Below are 20,526 nucleotides of genomic sequence, written 5' to 3'. Positions count from 1 at the left end.
GCCGCACCTTGGGGGCGGGGTCATTGGGGGAGGGGGCAGGGCTAGAGCAACAAAAAAAACTGTGACCATGAGGTGGAACACAGGTCCCTGCAGCGGACGCCTTCGTCCACTGAGCCACCGGACCCGGCATACACATATCTCTCTCTCTCCCTCTCTCTATCTCCCTCCCTCCTCCGTCTCCCTCACTCCTCCGTCTCCCTCCATCCCCCGTCTCCCTCCCTCTCCCTCCGTCTCCCTCTCTCTCCCTCCGTCTCCCTCCCTCCTCCATCTCCCTCCCTCCTCCATCTCCCTCCCTCCTCCGTCTCCCTCCCTCTCTCTTTCTATCCGTCTCTCTCCCTCTCTGTCTCTCTCCGTCTCCCCCTCTCTGTCTCCCTCTCTATCTGTCTCCCTCCCCCTCTCTCCCTCCCTCTCTCCCTCTCCGTCTCCCTCCCTCTCCCTCCCTCTCCCCGTCTCCCTCCCTCTCAGTCTCCCTCCCTCTCAGTCTCCCTCCCTCTGTCTCCCTCCCTCTCCCTCCGTCTCCCTCCCTCCCTCCTCCATCTCCCTCCCTCCTCCATCTCCCTCTCTCCTCCGTCTCCCTCCCTCTCTCCTTCTATCCGTCTCTCTTCCTCTCTGTCTCTCTCCGTCTCCCCCTCTCTGTCTCCCTCTCTATCTGTCTCCCTCCCTCTCTGTCTCCTCCCCCTCTCCCTCTCCCTCCCTCTCTCCCTCTCCTTCCCTCTCCGTCTCCCTCCCTCTCCCTGTCTCCGTCTCCCTCCCTCTCCCCGTCTCCCTCCCTCTCAGTCTCCCTCCCTCTCAGTCTCCCTCCCTCCCCGTCTCCCTCCCTCTCCCCGTCTCCCTCTCTCTCCCCGTCTCCCTCTCTCTCGCCATCTCCCTCTCTCTCTGTCGCCCTCCCTCTCCGTCTCCCTCTCCGTCCCCCTCTCCATCTGTCTCTTTGCCTCTCTGTCTGTCTCTGCCTCTAACTGTCTGTCCCTGTCTCTGCCTATCTGTCTCTGTCTGTCCCTGTCTCTGTTAGTCTCTATCTGTCTGTTTCTGTCTCTCCCTACTGCCCTCTGTCACCCTCTGTCCCCTTACCCGACTCTCACACCCTGCTGTTCTCTTGTCATTCATTGTCACCTCCCCCCCCCCCCCCCCCCTCGCCTGTGTGGCAGCTGAGGCAGCTTCCCTTCCAGGGCACACACACAGCCCCACCCGAGTACTTCACAGGTCTTTAAGAGACCATTTGCGTGATAACGAGGCTTTGTTGTTTTTCACCTCTTAGCGCCCCAGCAGCTCCACTCGGACTATCGCTTGAATCCCCGGGCCCCCACAGAGCAGAGTCTGTGTTTGCTGACACTGTTATAAACAAGCATTTGCAATGCAATAGGTCTCGCATTTTACAAAACTTTGACCTTTTGGTATTATAAATGACAATGCCTTTCATTATTGCAGGTTTTTAAACACATAAATGAAAAGGCATTGTCATTTACAATGCCAATAACTCAAAATCTCGCAATTGCGAGACCTATCGCATTGCAAATGCTAGTTCTCGCTTGCACCAGGGTCCATAGAATCCAAGTAAGGCTTCTGATTTGGCAAGAATCACAGGATGTTGATTCAAGGCCGGTTTCGAGCGTGAGCCCCCAGTTCCAAGGTCGCCAGTTCCAGCCGTCTGGCCTCATTTCCCCCTCCACATGTGGAGACGGCGCTGTTGGTGCCGGGAGCAAAGCAACCCTTGAGAATCTAGCGTGGTCCCAAAAACGGCTCTTTCTTGTAATGTTCGTCACGCGCAATACTTTGAGGCCGTACACACACCTCAAGCGTTACAATGCCTTCGACACGGTCGAGGTCAGTCCCACGCTGGTGGGGACATTATTTGCATAAGAACCTTTTACGAATACAGGGAATTCGGTGGGTGTGGTGGGGTGGGATGGGGGAAAGAGAACCTCGCAAAAACCAAAGGAAATGATGGACGGAGTGTTGAACATTGCAAGCACTCACCCCCAGTCAACTGATCTGGGTTTAATCCATCACCGTTCTTTAGCCCACTCTGCCACCCCAGTTCAGACATGGCCATATGCAAATCAGTCTGACCCTGTGCCTCATGGGAACAGTCCAGCCCGAACTGCCAAGCCATGTCTTCCCTGGACCGGAAACAAGCTTCCTAGGACCGGTTTCTGGCATTTCAGCCGTCTTCAGCCAGGCTTGCTTGAATCCAGTGGCAAAGTGAGCAAGGGACTCACGTCTGAGCATACCCTGCCAACTTATGGCGAACAAAGCAAAAACCAAAGGAAATGATGGACGGAGTGTTGAACATTGCAAGCACTCACCCCCAGTCAACTGATCTGGGTTTAATCCATCACCGTTCTTTAGCCCACTCTGCCACCCCAGTTCAGACATGGCCATATGCAAATCAGTCTGACCCTGTGCCTCATGGGAACAGTCCAGCCCGAACTGCCAAGCCATGTCTTCCCTGGACCGGAAACAAGCTTCCTAGGACCGGTTTCTGGCATTTCAGCCGTCTTCAGCCAGGCTTGCTTGAATCCAGTGGCAAAGTGAGCAAGGGACTCACGTCTGAGCATACCCTGCCAACTTATGGCGAACAAAGCAAAAACCAAAGGAAATGATGGACGGAGTGTTGAACATTGCAAGCACTCACCCCCAGTCAACTGATCTGGGTTTAATCCATCACCGTTCTTTAGCCCACTCTGCCACCCCAGTTCAGACATGGCCATATGCAAATCAGTCTGACCCTGTGCCTCATGGGAACAGTCCAGCCCGAACTGCCAAGCCATGTCTTCCCTGGACCGGAAACAAGCTTCCTAGGACCGGTTTCTGGCATTTCAGCCGTCTTCAGCCAGGCTTGCTTGAATCCAGTGGCAAAGTGAGCAAGGGACTCACGTCTGAGCATACCCTGCCAACTTATGGCGAACAAAGCAAAAACCAAAGGAAATGATGGACGGAGTGTTGAACATTGCAAGCACTCACCCCCAGTCAACTGATCTGGGTTTAATCCATCACCGTTCTTTAGCCCACTCTGCCACCCCAGTTCAGACATGGCCATATGCAAATCAGTCTGACCCTGTGCCTCATGGGAACAGTCCAGCCCGAACTGCCAAGCCATGTCTTCCCTGGACCGGAAACAAGCTTCCTAGGACCGGTTTCTGGCATTTCAGGAAAGAGAACCTCTGCAGCCCTCTGCTCAGCCTGCGAAAAAGTGTCTTTAAAGCCATCTCTCTAGGCGCACACATCAAAGACAATGTTTTGGGTAATAAAATATGTGAAGAGGGGCTTAATGGGCCGTCGTTGTGCTGCCCAGCAGGGATTCAGTCTAAAGTAAAACTGCATATTTACCAGTGATTGATTTGTAAAAAGAAAGAGCGCCGGGCCCCAAGCTGTGCTCAGAAGCTGCAGCTGGTGCCCTGGAATGTTGGCGCGCGAGCACTGCGGCTGCGCAGCCCTAAATCTACCTCGTTGTGCCTGCATAATCCACTACCAGATGCTCCCTGCCTGATAACCTCTGTCCTTTAGTCTCCAGTTGTGACGTTTTTTTTGTCTTTCTCTTCCCTCTCTTGCTCTCTGATGCGGAAAAAATAAGTACTGGTCCCCCGCATTAAGCACTGATATTTATACGGCGTAGAAATGACCGAATTGGAGGCTTCAAATGCTTTCAAGAACCACGTCATGATTGAGGTTCTTATCACTTCATTGTTAATTGAATTACAATTATTGCTTTGTTGTTATTTTTTTTATTATGATGACTACCAGTAGTATACTGATGTTTATTTGTACAGTTAACAGTACAAATATACACGAGTGCAGTAGTAGTAGTTGTTTCAGTAGTTGGCAGCAGTACCAGCAGTAGACGTAGTAATAGTAACGGCACTAGATGTAGCAGTAGTAATAGATGTAGTAGTTGTTGTACTAGTAGATATAGTAGCAGTACTAGTAGTGTTAGAAGTAGCAGCACTAACAGATCTAGTAGTACCAGTAGATGAAGAAATAACAGTAGGAGTAGTGGTACTAGATGTAGTAGTTGTAGTACCAGTAGATGAAGAAATAACAGTAGGAGTAGTGGTACTAGATGTAGTAGTTGTTTTTTTACCAGTAGGTTTGGTAGTAGATGCAGTAAAGTAAATTGTTCTGCCTCTTCCCAACACGTTTTCTCCAGCCGCAGAAAGCTGCTCTTTGCCTAGGGAGGGGCCCTCAGTGAGAGAGCGGATGTGTACATCTGTCTTTCCACAGCCCGAGGCTCTGTCTGATGCTTAGAGGCAAGCAGCAGCAACAATTAGCACTATGGCGGCCGCTTTGATGTTCTCAGTGGCCGCGCGGCTCACTGAGAACATCAAAGCGGCCGCAAAATGATCACTCAGGCTGCCAAATGGTGCGCGCGCCCGGCGCACATGCACTGAAGTTGGCGGCCTGAAAGCACTGGTTTGCACTTCCAAATCCCTTTTACAAAAGCTCTCGCGAGAGCAGCGCTAAAGCGCTGGCTCAGGCGAGACCTAAAAAACAAAAAAAACACCGGTACGATGTCTGTAAGGTCCGCGGGCACCCAAGAAAGGCGGCCCGCGGGACATACTATGAGTACCCCTGCACTAGATAGACCACTAGATGACTGAACTGAGAATGGTGTTTTGTTGTTATATCCACGCCCCAGGGATGTGATTTTGAGAGGATGTGGTCCGTCTGCTGCGCTGCCGCCTCCTGATGCAGGAAACCAGGGTTCGAGCCTCGAGGTCGCGTCCACATCCTGTAATTCTGGGCAAATCCCTTAATCTCCCAGTGCCTGAATGTGTAATGTAAATACGGTGCTATGTAAAGCGCTCCAATACCTTCGGGTCGAGTTTGCGCTATATAAATATGCACACAAAAAAAAGTGATAAGATATATGTACAATAAATTCTGTGTGTTGCCAATACCCTGTAGATGTGCTATGAAAGATGTATGGATAATGTGATTGTGCTGTATGCGCTGTGTTTGGTATTATCTTGTTACTGCATTGTATAACTGGAAAATCGAATAAAGTAAATTAAAAATGAATTTAAAAAACTAGGACATTTTTCATTCTCCTCACAAATGTTGGACATTTTTGAAGTGACCAGCAAACCAATAGTATGCGAGAGGCGGAATCCAAGCCGCTCTTTATTAAGCACTTCAACAGACAACACATGCCCAGCCTCCAAGCCCCATTTACAATTACAGGCAACAGAGACTTAGAGACTTCCACGACAGTGAAGACAGACAACAAAAGAAGGGCTACCCCGCCAGTATATGAAGACGCCATATTAGTGTACTTACGTTTTAATTTGCACGTAATATTAGCATATTGTGCATTTACATACTTTAAGATTCGTCCTTAAAAACGATAATAGACTGTAACGAAAAATACGTACCATGTCTCGGGTAACCAAACTACCTTAATAATTAAAAAAACTCAGTATACAGTTATGTATTCCCCAAACGACCTAATACTGTGCTACAATCAGCAAACGCTATAAGACGAATTTGATGCACAAAAAGCTATAACAATTTTATATTGGATTAGCCTTTTATTCCGCCACACATAGTTGTTACTCCAATATGGCGGCCTCGCCGTACATGGATAACCCCCGCCTTTTCCGGTCCCATGAAAGCTCGTGAATCGTCGATTGGTCGGATGACTAAAACTACGGATGCCGATTGGTCAACCTCAGCCTTGTCATTCTTTTTCCTGTGACAACCTAGCCGTCTGACGCCATTTTACGGAACGGCGCTGAGGAAGCAAGAAAGTCGAGCAGTTCTTGTGGAGATACTCGGACGAACAGACAGCAGGGAGGGGGAGAGCGGCGGTCAGTCTCCGCCGTCCGCGCCGTAGTTGTCGCCGCAGCTGCGCCATTATCATCTTGTCGCCGTTCAAGCGCCGACGCCGTGTTTCTGAGACGCATAAGACCATAAAGGGTGGCGGGTGGTAATTAGAGCATCGCATCCATTTTGTATTTTTGGGGCGTCACAAGGGCTTGGGGGGTGGGCGTCCGCGCCGTCGTAGAAAGAAATATTTTGCGTCTTTGCTCCCTTTCCCATTCACACAGTTCTTTACACGCATCAAGATGAAGATCTTCGTGGGCAACGTTGACGAACAAACGACGCAGGAAGAGCTGAGCGCGCTCTTCGAGCACCACGGCACAGTGGTGAGCTGTGCAGTAATGAAGCAGTTCGCCTTCGTTCACATGCGGGAAGAGGACCGGGCCCTGGCCGCTATAGCGGCACTCAACGGCCGCGAGCTGAATGGCCGAAAGATGGTGGTGGAACTGAGCAAACCGCGGCCTCTCAACACCTGGAAGGTGTTCGTGGGCAACGTCAGCGCCTCGTGCACCGCCACCGAGCTGCGCAACCTTTTCGAGAACTACGGCAGGGTGGTGGAATGCGATATCGTGAAAGGTAAAGGAGTATTGACCTTCCTACCGCTTACTAACCGCAGCACCTCTCTGTCTCTTCAGTCGCAGGTTCTAGAGCAAACCATTTGTAATTCCCCGTGACCCCAAAAGATCAGACCCATGCACTCGAACAGCCACGACTATACATTTACATCCACCGACTAATCTCCCACTAAACTACGAAGTTGTCTCCTTCCAAGCCAGTGTTTCGAAACATTAACCGGCGTTTGTTACGCTAATCTCGGACACAGGCATTTCCTCTTAGTCTTTAAACTTTTGGTTTCCAAGAATGAGTATTTCTCTTGTACGGAAGCTAATCGCTAATAGTGGACATGTATCGAATCCCCACCAGATTAGTGCAACCGCCTACCTATGTTAGGAAGATTACCAGGCATGTATTTTAAAATGCACCTGGCCATCCGACGGTTCCTAGAATGTAAATCGTGTATTTAAAGCTTTCTCGGACTGTCGATTAAGCTCTGGGGACTGAGATGCCGTACATTAATGTCGTTAAATCAAAAGTACGTGCCCTGTCAAATGATAAACTCCATGTGCCAAACTTAAATACTGTAGGAAGGTTGTTGGGGAAGGGGGGCGGGCGTCGACTACCCAACAAGATTTTAGGCCAACCGTGTTATTGCTAGTATTATCCCATGTAGATCATATGGTCTGTACCAGGCCCTGGTGAAAGTTGTCCTCTTGATGGGAAGTACATTTGTAAACCGTCAATTAGACAATATTGTCCAGACCGCAGCCTTAATTCTGAGGGTTTAAAGTTAGTTTTGTGAGTTAACCAATTTATTGGGTACGATTCAATAAACCTTTTGGGATATGTCACCATACTTCAGGTTTAAATAACGTCATTTTGAATCTTTGGGCGTAGAACATACTCGCGTCTTATGCCTAAACAAACTACCCACAGATAGTGCTTAATGAACTGAATCTGTATGTTTAAGTGTAACCCACAGCTTTGTGAATCGGTCCTGTGAAAATGCTCGCCCCATGCCAGACAATTGCCAGCACTTTACAACTGTTCGCCTAGTTCCCACCCTCCAGCAAGGGTTGCAGTATTCTGTTTCCTGCTTTAACTGTATTGAAACATTTATATAGCGCTTACCACCGCCGTGTGGGCCACCGAAACGCTTGGCTGCATGATTCACTGCTGTGTTGGGTATGAATTTGTACGGGTGTTTTGTATTCGGTGTTCCTCTGTGGGAAGTGTCACCATGTGCGTGGTGACCACCTACTTGCGGTTATTGGATTAAGGGATGCATCACTTAGTGTGGCAGATGAATTGTGAAACGTAAGAGCGCAGTTGATTGCTTACAGTAAGCTGACTGCTTTGAACAGTACTGCAGGTCCTTTTCTTTGCCTGTTGCTGCCCTGTCCAATTTGAGAAGTTGTTGAAAGGTATATGGGTTTGAGCAGGCATGTTTACAGCTAAATTGTAAGGGGGGGTCTGGTAGAATGTTAAGTAGATGGCAAGTATCTAGCTGGTTGGGACCTGCAGTTGTGGACTAGATTAGTTTCCGGTGATTAGCCAGCAATATGTGGTGCATCTTTCCAGTTATTCTATGTCAGGTCCGTTGGCTGTGTACAATACTGAATCATGGAGAAGAACCATAGACGTTGCATGTCAGTGTGAGGCGGTCAATGTGGTTAGCTGAGTTATGCAGCCTGCATGTACCATAATTGGCTGCTGTCCTCTGAGTTTTAGATTAGTGTGGGCCAGAAACGTTACATATGAATTGAAATGTCTGTCGACGGTAAACTGGATTGTACTTGAAGGTGCGATAATTACACGCGGCTGTGGCACTTTTATCTGGGATGCACTGTGTGTAATGCAGGTAGCTTTGAACACTGACCCGCTAGCTGTAGGTAGCTAGTTGAGCGATTGCAGAACTTGAGCATGTGTTCTCTTTGAATAGAGCGAAGGAATCTTACTATAGTTTCTTGATTAGGTTGTTGTGCTTATGATAGTGGGTAGAGGCTGATGGCACAGTCAAGCTTCGAGAATAGGATTGAATCTTTTATTGGTGTCCTGGGTTTCTTATCGAACTTAGTGTCAAATGACTTGGCTGGTATCTTTTGCCCATGGCTGCAGGTTGTGATCTTGGATTGTGAGCTGCAAGAGGTTATTCGTGTGTATTCCGCTCTTGTATCTAAATCTTATTTTCGATACCGGTTGTCTGCTTGTTAGACTGGGTTGTAGTATGCCGTTAAAGGAAGGGGTAGTTACCCCTCTTGACTCGAGCAGAATTATCACACCTGCATTCCAAGCTTTAGTGCTGTCCGTAGAGTAATATCTAGAAGTCGAGTATTTGTGTATGGCTTTATTAGCCTTACTCAGATATTTGTTATCCTATTTATTTAGCCTTTCCTCCATTCAATATATCGCAATGCAGTTATCGGGGCGATTTTTGCGGAAGCTGCGTTTCCTGCGTAAATATGGATTTATTGCGCATTACGTAATCCATCTGCTGCTGTAGTTTGGAGATTTTACCCAACAAATGTGTAGCTCAAACCTTTCAAAAGGTACTAGAAATGCACTGCAGCACGCTTTGTTGTGCAGTTATTTGCTGTATTTTAGTTTTAAATTGTTAATTAGTCAGAAATGCTGCCCAGTGTTAAAGTGTAAAAAAAATGTGTTGCAGTAATAAATACTGTTACAAAATATGCTGCATTCCACCGCATAATTTGCCGCCTTGCTATATAATTTAGACGACCCACCCGTTTATATCTAGGTCCTCCCCATGGACATCATTCCAGTCGCCCTGGTTATAGGTCTCCAATTAACACGTTCATGTTAAACGACTGTCAGCAGCGTTTAATAACAAGACACCCCTAACTTTACAAGTATAAAACTTCAATTTGCAGAAGAGTGCCGAGGTTGTTTATAGCGGGATTGTATATTACATTAAAGAATTACCTGTACCAAAAATTCCACTTATTGAAGGGCTGCATTTACCGTTACATGTCGCATTACTGAAATCTTGTGGATACGGTCCCTGTAGCTGCTTGAGGGCCAGATATTCCCTTTGGCACCCGGTGCAAATTTCATCCCGCCCCGAATTTAGTAGGATCCCCGCACCGTCTATGCAGCCAGTGCTGCCACTGCGGTTTTCGTATGTTTTACAAACTTATTTCAAATCGTCCACAGCTTAAGGTCACACTAAAAACTTGCGTCATCTTAAAATAAAACACCTGACCCTAGACGGTATCTAGCGCTCTCATTAAATTTTATCAGATGGGATGCCTCATTCGTAGTTTGCCCTACTGCATTTATTGGTTTAGGGTAGGCTTATGATTTCATAATGAGCCGTGAGAGAATCCTCAAACTGTAGATCAGTGTAATGCATCATATCTCGAGTGCGATCCGTTTTGTACTGCCTCGATAGGGAATTTCTGAATTGTTAATGGCTGCTAAAATGTTCTATTTAAAAAAAAAAAAATACACACTCAACCGAAAACTGACCTACTAATGGCGAACCATTTAAACGTTCCTGTTACATTTGAATGGTATCCATAACTTCCTAAATGCATTATTGTAGGCTTAACAGAAAAGGAATCCTTTTAGAGAGGACCGAAAATGTACATTTTTTTAATCTTTATGTAGTGTTCTTTGCTCGGGCTTTTGTTTGAGCTTTACTACTGTTTCGATGTCGCAGGCATAGGGGCAGGGCTAAGTGTTTAGCGCTTTCGCCAGGCTCCTCTACCTCAGTGACTGGAATTGAACCAGCTTCAAAGCTAAGGTGAGCCTGGTGCTTCCTTACATGAACTCTGAACATTCGTGTCCATATTTCACCCATGTTCCTATGCTTAGCCAGCTATACACCTGTGTATTTGATCTGCCAGGCACTAGTTGAGCACTGCTAAACTTGATCAGTGTTTTGGGGGTAGGTTGCATATCTTGGTGGTGGCTTCCTGTTAAACCGAATATGGTTAATTGTACCATGTTTGCGGTTTATTGCAAGTCTTGTTACAAATTATACATTTGTTTATACATGGTTTTTATGTACTGATTTTCTAGGTAATTTAGCAGAAGGGCTGTAGGGCACTGCACAGTTTTGAAGTGGGATGGATGTGGAGTGTGTGTAGGTGAGGTGCTATGAAGAGGTGGCCCATTTACCTTGCTTTAATGTTCTTTAAAGAGTTGTCATAATCTCTTTTCTAAATTGAAGAGTTATGGGAAACTTTATGAATATGTAGACGCCGGTCCAGATCGTGGGTGCATAAAACCTCCAGTCTGAGGTCTGTAGAAGCTGATATGGTCAGCCAGATAAGCAGAGGTGTTGGTATGATGGCTCTGCAAATGATGCACCCGTCAGCCATGTGCTGTTTTATCAAGGTGGGGGTTATGTGATCCTGTGGAGTTAATGTGTTCTCTCGGGTCGCTTGATCAGGCCTTCTACCATTCAGATAGAATTTAAACCCATTCTGGAAGTTGGGCTCTTGTGGTTAGTTTTAATTCCTCAGGTAGTGTTAAGTCATCTCTCGACGGTGAGCCCATTGTCACTGGTGAATCTGAGTTAACTGGATGTGGCCGTTCATCTGTCCGGTTTCCTAACTTTGCACCAAGTTTGAACTATTTACAGTTTGTCGTTAGCAAATAGAAACTTGGGGGTCAGTTAAATGCTTTACATACACGTCTGGATCAGTTGCATGCAGCTCTTGAGGCGTTTGGTATCGGTAGCAAAGGAGACTTTCGTGTAAAGCATGTGCGAAGTGTCTTATGCACATAGTTTGTTACTTTGTGCGTCAACAGTTTTCGATGCTTTTGTCATGGTAATTAGCTGAAATACTGGAAGGTTATTGTTTTTGCTCTAGCAGCTGACGCTCTTGATTATTATTAAAAATGTGTTCCCAGTTTTCAGTTTCGACACTATAGGTGTTTGTACATGAGAACTTGAAATACAATTTTATTCAAGTTTTCAGTAACTGTATAAGCAATAGAATACTTAACAATCTGACACTGTTTAGGCACTCCGTGCAAATTCTCGCTCTCAGTAGTAACGCACAGGACCACCTCGGAAGGAATTAGTTAGCAAAGTGTATCTGAACCCTGTCTGACTTAACTCTTGTTAAGCCAGCAATTTTTTGTATGATGTAGAACACACATATCCTACCACCCCCTCCAAAAAAAGGGAACCAAGATGGAGGGAAATGTCTGCTAAGCACTACCTAATGAGTCGGGGCATGAGTTATTAAAAATCTGGCAAGTGGGACGCGACAGAAGAAACAATTGGTTTTGATCAATTTTTATTCCCCCTTACCTGACTGCTGATAAAGGTATTTGCTATCTGAATGCAGTTAATTTAATTCCTTTGTCTAATGTGTAAGAGTTGATGATTGAATTTCGAGTGTCTCACCCAACTAATCCCAATCTTCATACATTGTACCTAATATCGTCAACATCTGATTTTGCAGATATCGGATAACCCATCTTTATAAGGGTGTTAAACTCCTCTTTTCAATAAGTGAGTTTTGGCACAGTTACAGGATGCGCTATGGGGTAGACATCTAACGTGCGTTTGGCATTCCCGGGAATGTCTGAAGCCTATCTGGTGTCATATGCAATCCTGTCATTACTTTCAATGTGGAGTCCCTGTGCTGGATCTACGTGCTTTGTTTGTATAACTCTCAAGATGCTCTACCTAGTCTCGTGTCCCTCAGAAGGGGTTCGTCGCCTTTTTTTCTGGTGTCCATTTGTCCTCATCCTTGAGTGCAATTGGATAATTCTGTAGTATGGATAACCACCCCGTATGTCCTGATAAGGACGCGAAGTTTTCCGTCTCTAACATTCTTGTAAAAAATCTATCCACTTCTAATATCATTAATGCCTAGAAAGAATGATTAAAGATGTTTGTTTACAGACTTTGCACAGCATTTTCCTTGTGAAGTAGTGAAAACCCTTCTCGTCTTTGTATCGCTTACGGGAGTGGCTGATCTGTTCCTTAAGTATATTTTTTTTAATGTTAAACATACCGTGCCTCGGTCATAAATAGAACTGCCTAATGTTCTTTTTAGCTTGTTGTCCGTAGTGTTTCATGGATAGTAGCACCTGTGCTACTTAATTTGGTGAGCGTCCTTTGTTCTCATACAGCTGTGATGACGTGGTAGAAGTCTAATATGCCTACAAGTAGGGACGACATTGTGTTTATTTTAATGGTAGTGTTCAATCATCGATCCTCTCCCAACACTCTTTATACGTAATCCACTGTTTTTCTTCTGAGAAGCTCCTTTCCTCTATTTAGGTGTGACCAAGGCAGTTTTAGCAGTTTAGACTACCCAGTAGTGATTCTTCAAAACAATATAGTACATATTACAGGCAATCTGTTATTTGTCTGCCCCATGTAGCCATTGGGTTTCATGGGTTGCCGTCGTTGGGATGGGCTGTTATTCGAGGCCATGGCATTTCCTGTATGATTGTGTTCCGTTTGTTCTCATTGGGTTTCGGTCAAGGGTATTTGTGTAGTCCCTTGGTTTTACTGCATAGTCTAGGTGTGGCTTGTAAATAAGACCCAGCTAATGAGACCCAATGTATTTTCTTTGTATTAACGTTGCAGTAAAGATGACGTTTTATTTACTGATTTACATGCAAGTGTGCAGCTTCTGTTTTAGCCTGGGTCAAAGACTGTTCATTGATCACACGTGGATGCATTTTTTTCACTTCGACCGCAATAGTTTTATCAAATGCCATAAATTCAACATGTTAGGACAGAGGCTTAAGTGCAACAAAAACATAATCCATTTGTGCAAAGTATTACCTAATATTTTGCTGTGTGCGCCTTATTAACACCAGTTATAGTGCAAACGTTACCTTCTGACTCGATGTTATACTAAAAGTTCTGCCTCTTAGCTTACCTAGGGCACCGTGGCCCAAGATATTTCGTTGTAAGATATTTTTAGGGCAGGTTTTGGCAACACGTACTGCTAAATAACACGTGCTTCTCTGACACAAAAGCAGCCATTTTAACTTTACCGGTGCTTGTTTGAAATAAACTGTTAAAGAATTTCCTTACTTTACGATCTGCTAGGTTCATTTAGGCTTGGGTCATTTTTTTTTCTGAAGGCATGAAGAGCAGTCTCAAATATTCTTTCCCAGGAGTTGCTGACGTTCTAGTTTTTGGTATTCGAAAGTGGACTCCTTTTCCAGTATTATCTGAATTCGAGCAATCGTCAAGTGTACCCCCTTTTGATATTCTGCTTAAGTGTAGACTCTAAACCTTCGTTAAATGTACCAAATTTTACCTCGTTTTTTTAACCAATATGCCTTGCATAACATTTTTCACTATCTTTAGTTATAACAAATATTGTGAAGCATATTTTTCTGCTTTTTAAGTGTTAATATAGCTATTGTCATGTCAATTATGCTAACCCTGCGTTTGAGGCAAGTGTTCAGAGTAGTTAATAATCCTGCATGAATAATGTTAAGCTTGCTGTACGTTAAGCTATCGTAACTTCATGTTGAGTACCCATTAAATGTAGGGCTTGTGCACATAAAAGGATAGGCTGTCATTTCACTACATTTAATACTTGATCTGAAGTAACATTACGTCATGCACTCCAAAATGACCGTTCTGTAGTTGGTTCCTTAACACATTCTTGTAAATCTGTAATTTACTTTGTAACTGCAAATGTTGAACGTTTAACAATATTCACTCCCTATCATTTCAATTATTGATTTACTAACTTTTGTTTTCCGTTAATTTTTACCACCTTCTAATCGCTAACCTTCTAGTATGGAGATTTTTTGGGGGGCAGTGTACATGACTGGTTAAGTTTAGAGTTGCTGTTGGTTCATTGTTTGCAGTAGCCCTTTGGCTAGTTTTCGCAGCTTAAGTCAATCTAGTGAGTTTATTCCAATTGTAATTTGGCTGTTGGGTGTTCTAACTTTAATAATGTAGTGAGTTTAGTCGAATTGTAATTTGGGTGTTCTAACTTTAATGTAACCATCGGCTTCCTTGATTGGGTAATTAACATTAGTGAATATGGAACAGGTCTGTTTGCTACAAGTCCAGTTACTGTTAGAAATGTCGTGAAATGTTTGCATTTTGGTGTCTGACTGGTAACCCTTTGTCTACTGCTTTATCAGACTACGGTTTCGTTCATATGGAGAGAGAAGCAGAGGCGAAAGATGCAATTGAACACCTGAATGGGAAGGAGCTGAAGGGGAAAAGAATTAATGTTGAGCTCTCTACTAAAGTTCAGAAAAAAGGATCTGGCCCAAATGGACAATCTGACAAAAGCCGACGAAATAACAGGGAAGACTCCCAGACACGGAGTGAAGATTTTGATCAACGCAGATCTTTAGATAGTATTTATTCGCAGTATGCTATGACGTCTCCATATGATCAGCGTGCTTATCTCGAGGCAAGCAGGTATGATGCTTATGAAAATAGACAAAGACTACAGTCGATGTATTATGGAAGAGATCGAAGCCCGATGCGCCGATCACCACCATTAGTAACTGGTTACTCAATGCCTGCATCTGCGCTAGCTGCCCAGTACAGGGCTCAGTCTGGAGCCTATGGCTCGCAGCTGGCATCTGCATACGGGGCACAAGCCTCTGCTGCACTGGCGTCTGCTTATGGCGCTCAAGCCTCTGCTGCTCTTGCAGCAGCTTATGGGTCACAAGCCTCTGCTTATGGAACATCTGCCTCGGCTCTAGGGAGTACCTATGGAAACCAAGCTGCCTCCTCACTGGCATCTGCGTATGGAACTCCGACATCGGCTGCGTTGGCTTCCGCCTATGGAGACCAAGCATCTTCATTGACTGCAGCGTATGGAGCTCAAGCTGGTACTGGGGGCTCTGCTCAGTATTCTTCCCAGACATCTGGGTTGGCCTCACCTTATTCATCACAAGCATCGGCTGCGCTGGCTGCATCATACAGACAAGCTGCCGCTCCTCTCGGAGCCTACGATAGCGCAAGCCAACTTGCAGCTCTTGCACAGCAGTCAGCTGCATATTCTGCATTGTCTCAGCATTCACCTACAGACACTCCAGGATATGAGCGCACACGCCTCTCTCCCCCTCGAGCTTCTGCCCTTGATGCCTACAGAAAGTCTCCAGAGCTATTGAAGAGGTATGTAACTTTCCTGCAAGGCCTCTACAGATTAGGCCTTGTCTGATCTGTTCAGTATGGCTCCTGTTTGCTTTGTAATAGTGGGGGGAATCATTGCAGTGGTAGGTGAAGGGGCAGTGATGCACAGGAAACCTATACAGTTGGTTTCATAATTTTGTTCCAATATCCCTTTTACCTCGATTTTGTTGCGCCGTCTCAACTTGAGGTATTCAATTTGTTTACTCGCTTCCAATGTGTCGCACTCCCCACACTGATGTCCAGGCATTGCAGGGTTTTTAAAAACCAAGGCAGTGGGTCACTTCAGCTTCTCCTTTTCCTAAAACTCACACCTGTTGCTTACTACATTATTCGCTTAACTTAAAAGCAAATCTATCTACGTTTCAGTGCTTTAGCTTTCACTGCCCAATTTAATCTTGGTGGCCCACGAAGATGCACATCGGCTGTTAATAGATTTTGCATTTATTTATAAAACTAGATAATTTGTATACCAAGCAAACATTTCACTATGCATCTAAGTAACATGGATAGTTGAGACCCGTTTACTTTAACCAACAAATCAGATTAGCTGAAAACGTTTAAAAGTAACGATGTAGGATGCTGCTTCTGCCGGACGGTGGCCAGTTTCGAGCAGGATTTTTCACACACCCCTTTGTTACCAGAGGTGGACGAGTGTCCGCCATGGTAGCAGATCCCTGTCTCTTCCACACGTTTTCTTCAGATGATTGTGTCGACCTGCATCTGACCACTCCCGAACCATATTTCCTTCCTCACGCCTAAAAGCTGGTTATGTAAATATGGTAGCGTCCATCTGGTCTCCCTACAGTCATCTTTGGTTGCTTGCAGATCAATTTTTCTGAGGGACATTTTAAATGCGAGCAAGCAACATGCCTGTGTTCATATTTCCCTTTACCTTGGTAAGATGATATCTGTTAACTTGAATGTGTTAGGAAAATTCTTTGCTTAATGTGCCTTCATTGGCAGGCTATTCAGTCTTTTTAAAAGTGTTCCAAAGCTTGTGTTGCATGCTTTCTTTTTATACATGAAAACGTGTAAATGTTTAATGTTGCTGGCTTTTGATGTGGCAAAGCTCGACAGGCTTTACATTTCGTGAAAACTGAGGCAGCTGAATTGACTGGCATCTCGGAAGGTAATTTATGGCTTACTCAGTGGTTCCCCAATCCTTGTTTAGAGCCTAGCTATGTAAATCATATTTCAAGTGTATACAATTTTTGTAGCTCTGCAATCGCACGCTTTCCAAGTGTCCTTAACCTAGACTGAAGTTTACCCCCCCCCCCCAAAAAAAACCACACCCCCTTCTCAAGACACCAAGCAATTCTTTTCTCAATTTTGGTTAAAACACGCGTTCAATCCGATTATCGGACACGAGTTGCTTCCTATGTAAAATCACAAATTCATCTGAATTAGAGGTGCCCAAGGAGGTCTTAGTATTATGATCTAAAACTTTGAATATATTTTCCCTTTTAAAGTATTGGCACTACCGTTTAAAATTTGAGAATCTGTTGAACACAATGTTGAGATGTGTACGTAAAACAACCACCAAACTATCAACATACATTTTACTATGTCATCACTTTAATTCGGATCGTTTCTGCCATCTCCCCCGTGTTTAGTGCTTGGGTTGGTCTGACCCTATTTAGGTCCAAAGGCATCTGCAATGTACTGCAATTCAATCTGTTTACCCTGGCTTGCAATGTCTTTATCCCGATCATTGTTGCATTTATAAAAACGATATACTAAATCTGGGCAAACTCATTTTGATTTGATTGATCATCTTATTGTAGTATACACTGATATAACTACGGCGTTCGTCCTACCTTGGACGTTATGCGGTTACCCCTTGTGCTACAGGTTATCCCTTAGCCCAGAGACTCTTTGCTCCTAATTTCCCACATAATAGCTTAGAATACTATTCTGCTCGATTGGTTCATGTCATAGATCCAGCTTCTGTTTTGCAAAAGGTGGAACTAAAATTGTTACCTGGTCTCTTTTTTTTCTTCTCCCATTTATGTAATATTCCTTTTGTCTTGACCAGGTTTGGGTCTGATCGCCGTTATACTGAGTCTGAATACCGCCGTTTAGCAGAATCGCAGGTTGCATACCGCCGTTCGCCGCCGTTGGAATATCGCCGACCTGCAGAACTACAAACCGAATATTCCAATTATGCGGCTGTTTATGGCGATTATCTGCGTGCTGCACAGATGCAATCTAATTTTCAGCGCCGACTGTAGGGTGGTCATGAGTTGGACAGTCTTTCACTCGCTGGCTAATATTTGATTTCACAAACCCACTGCAGCCCCGATGCCCTAGGTCTGTGGATTGAGTCACTTAAAACCTTGCTAGCATGATCATTTTATACTATGTTCATCCATTGCAGAGGAATAACAGACTTTTTTTTAAAACCCATTTTAGGCGCAGGGGCTGGTCACAAATGTTTTCTTTTTTTAAACCGAGTGAAGTCTTCTAAAACGAATGTTAATTTGCAGATTATTACAATAGTGTTTTGGATCGGAATGTCAATGCCAACTTTGTACCCACCTCCTTTTTTCGTACAGTAATTTTAGCCATTATACTTCAAGCCCAGCAGAAGCCTGCCGTGCTTGTTCCAAAATTCAGGATAATGTTTTGTGTAATTCGGCACAGTGAGCTCACTTTGTCTGCACCCTACACTTGCTGTTCCTAGCATCTGGTAGCTTTGTTTCATTTTCGTGATAAGCACTCTGTAGTGCTATTGCCGTATTTTATGTTTCCAATTGTGTAAGGTTTAGGATGATTTTAATAAAAACTGTTAATCTTTGGAAATGTGAATTGTTTTTTTTTCTTTATTACAATTATGTCATAACAATGTATTTTGGGTGGGAAACTTTAATGCGAGAATAGAACTGCCCCCAAATGCATATCCCCAACTGTTTGGCAGTTCTCTTAATATATTCCAGCTAATGCAACAGATTTTCCTGCTAAATACTCGCTGCTCTTTTGGCATTAAATGTGTAATGCTTTTTTTTTGTATTGCCTGCAAATAAACAATATTGGTATTCTAATGCTCAGTGGACTTTCCTTCCTCGCTTTAGATCAAGAGTTACTGGTTAATATTTATTTTGTTTACGTTCTCGCTTGTTAAACTAAATGCTCCCACTCTTTCAGGGAGACTTGCATACACTGCCGAATTTCTCTTTATTGCAGCATTTCAGCTTTAATTTTTTTTTTTTTTCATTATCTGAAGCTAAGCACGATGCAAGTGTTTCTTACAGTGAATGCCTTTAATTGGTAGGGAACTTATTTGCCTAAATGTTGCTTAGTTTTCTGGGACTGAACCAGTTGGGTGCTAATGCTGGGTTCAATCTGGTCATCTGTCCTCGGTTTCCAGAACTGCCTTGGTTTCAACTATAGTTAAATGAAGGGTATACCCAAAATCACTGGGACCTGGGTGTAGGACAATATAGTAAAAAATGGTCCCAGCACAACATGAACTATACAAAAAGAACGCTAAGTAAACAAAAATTAAAGCAAATTGAGAAAGTTCAAGTGTTCTTTAATCACACTGAACATCCAGTTTCATATATATAGCTTAAACATTTCAGCAAACAATACTTCACAAGAAAGATCAAATGTGCCCAAACAAAGAAGTGAGAAAGGAGGATTCTGTGAATTAGTGTGAAATCAGAAAAACATGTAAAGAGGAAAGTTGCCATGTAGACTGAGAATCACAGCGCAGCATGCACTGTTCGTGTTACTGGCAGGTAGATTGTCGACGTTTTGACCCCCTGGTTCGTGTAGGTTTTCATCTGGACCTGACAAAATGGGGTCTTCAGGACGTGGGTGGAGGGTGAAATAGTGGAAGGGCACCTATAGTGAATAATATCAAAAATAGTGTCAGTTCTCATCTTGATGTACTGACGTCTAAGGAAACACAAATACATTAAAGTTTCAAAAAATTACCGTTACTGCCTGGGTGGCAGGATTCTGAGACGCCGAATGTCGTCAGAGAAAAGGGGTCATAATTCGCCCAGCGGTATACAGGTGAGAGTGATGGCCACCTAAAAAATTGAGGGGCTGATTAGTACAGGCCTCTTAACGATTAGAGGTCTCACTATACAACAAAAACGTCGGCGTCAAACTTACTTGGCCAAGGTGAAATCAACCCCTTATCAATTTGATTAATGTCTGTGTACAGCCACGGAAGAATCAACATGGACTGCGGCAAAACGAGGGGTATCGCTTCTACTCGATCACCATGAGAGAATCAATCTACAAATCAAGGTAGAGGAGAAATAAAATCGATGCTACGGACCTAGCAGCCAGATCTAACATGTGGAAGAATGTCTAACTCTCCGCAAGAGCTGTGGCATGTGGTGTAGTGGGAAGCTTACAGGAATATAAATGATCTATACGACAGCCGCTTCACATCCAATGGATGTAACTAACTCTCTGTTAAAAATTAGATGGAGAAGCTCTGAACTCTTAGGGCTTCGTGTGTGATTAAAAAGAGCGCGCCGCTTAGAAAACCCAAAACGGGGGAGGTTATTACGCTACTCTTTAAAAAAACATGTTACTTGATAAATGCATGCCACCGCCAGATGAATCAATAGAATAGTAAGACATGTATTGTATGCGGTATCTAATCCCCCAGTTGGCTTTTAGACAAATTGGGCAGAAAAACAGACGGGTTCAACCCGGAGCAGGCCAAATACAAAAGAGACCCGCGGTAGTTGCGAAATCGTTAATGAATGTATATGCGCGAGACCTGCAGGTTAAAAAGCAGACCGGCACTGCGCCTGATATAATTAAGCCATATTAAAACTTGTTAAACAGGGTCTAGCTAATAATGCGAACTCGCCCTCAATGCGTGTAGTCTTGCTCTCGGCTGAACCAGAGTGATAGGACTTGCCGAGGCTATAAGCCGGGTATGCGGAGCAACACGTGGCCTCGTTACCGTGCCGTCGCTAAATGCCGGTGTACGTTACTCGTGAGGAAGGGAAAAAAGACTATTTCCAAAATCCCGGGACCGTTTGAAATGTAAACACACGTATTCT

At 44.4% G+C, this 20,526-nt stretch overlaps 1 protein-coding gene across 1 annotated transcript; it reads left to right on the top strand.

Moving 5' to 3' along the window:
• The first annotated feature begins 5,682 nt into the window (after positions 1–5,682).
• RBM14 (RNA binding motif protein 14) lies at positions 5,683–18,534 on the top strand. Its single transcript, XM_085625498.1, has 3 exons — positions 5,683–6,393; positions 14,485–15,475; positions 17,529–18,534. Exons 1-3 carry the CDS (start codon positions 6,063–6,065, stop codon positions 17,722–17,724), a joined length of 1,518 nt encoding a protein of 505 aa, XP_085481624.1. The 5' UTR covers positions 5,683–6,062; the 3' UTR covers positions 17,725–18,534.
• The last annotated feature ends 1,992 nt before the right edge of the window (positions 18,535–20,526 follow it).

Source organism: Triturus cristatus, chromosome 9, assembly GCF_964204655.1.
Source record: "Triturus cristatus chromosome 9, aTriCri1.1, whole genome shotgun sequence".
NCBI lineage: Eukaryota > Metazoa > Chordata > Amphibia > Caudata > Salamandridae > Triturus > Triturus cristatus.
This window is presented reverse-complemented; position numbering and strand designations above follow the sequence as displayed.

Bases quoted from the DNA above. Each gene is read 5' to 3' on its own strand.
- RBM14 (XM_085625498.1), top strand. From the start codon at position 6,063: ATGAAGATCTTCGTGGGCAACGTTGACGAACAAACGACGCAGGAAGAG. The intron at 6,394-14,484 runs GTAAAGGAGTAT...CTGCTTTATCAG, and splicing joins GGAATGCGATATCGTGAAAG to ACTACGGTTTCGTTCATATG. The intron at 15,476-17,528 runs GTATGTAACTTT...TGTCTTGACCAG, and splicing joins TCTCCAGAGCTATTGAAGAG to GTTTGGGTCTGATCGCCGTT.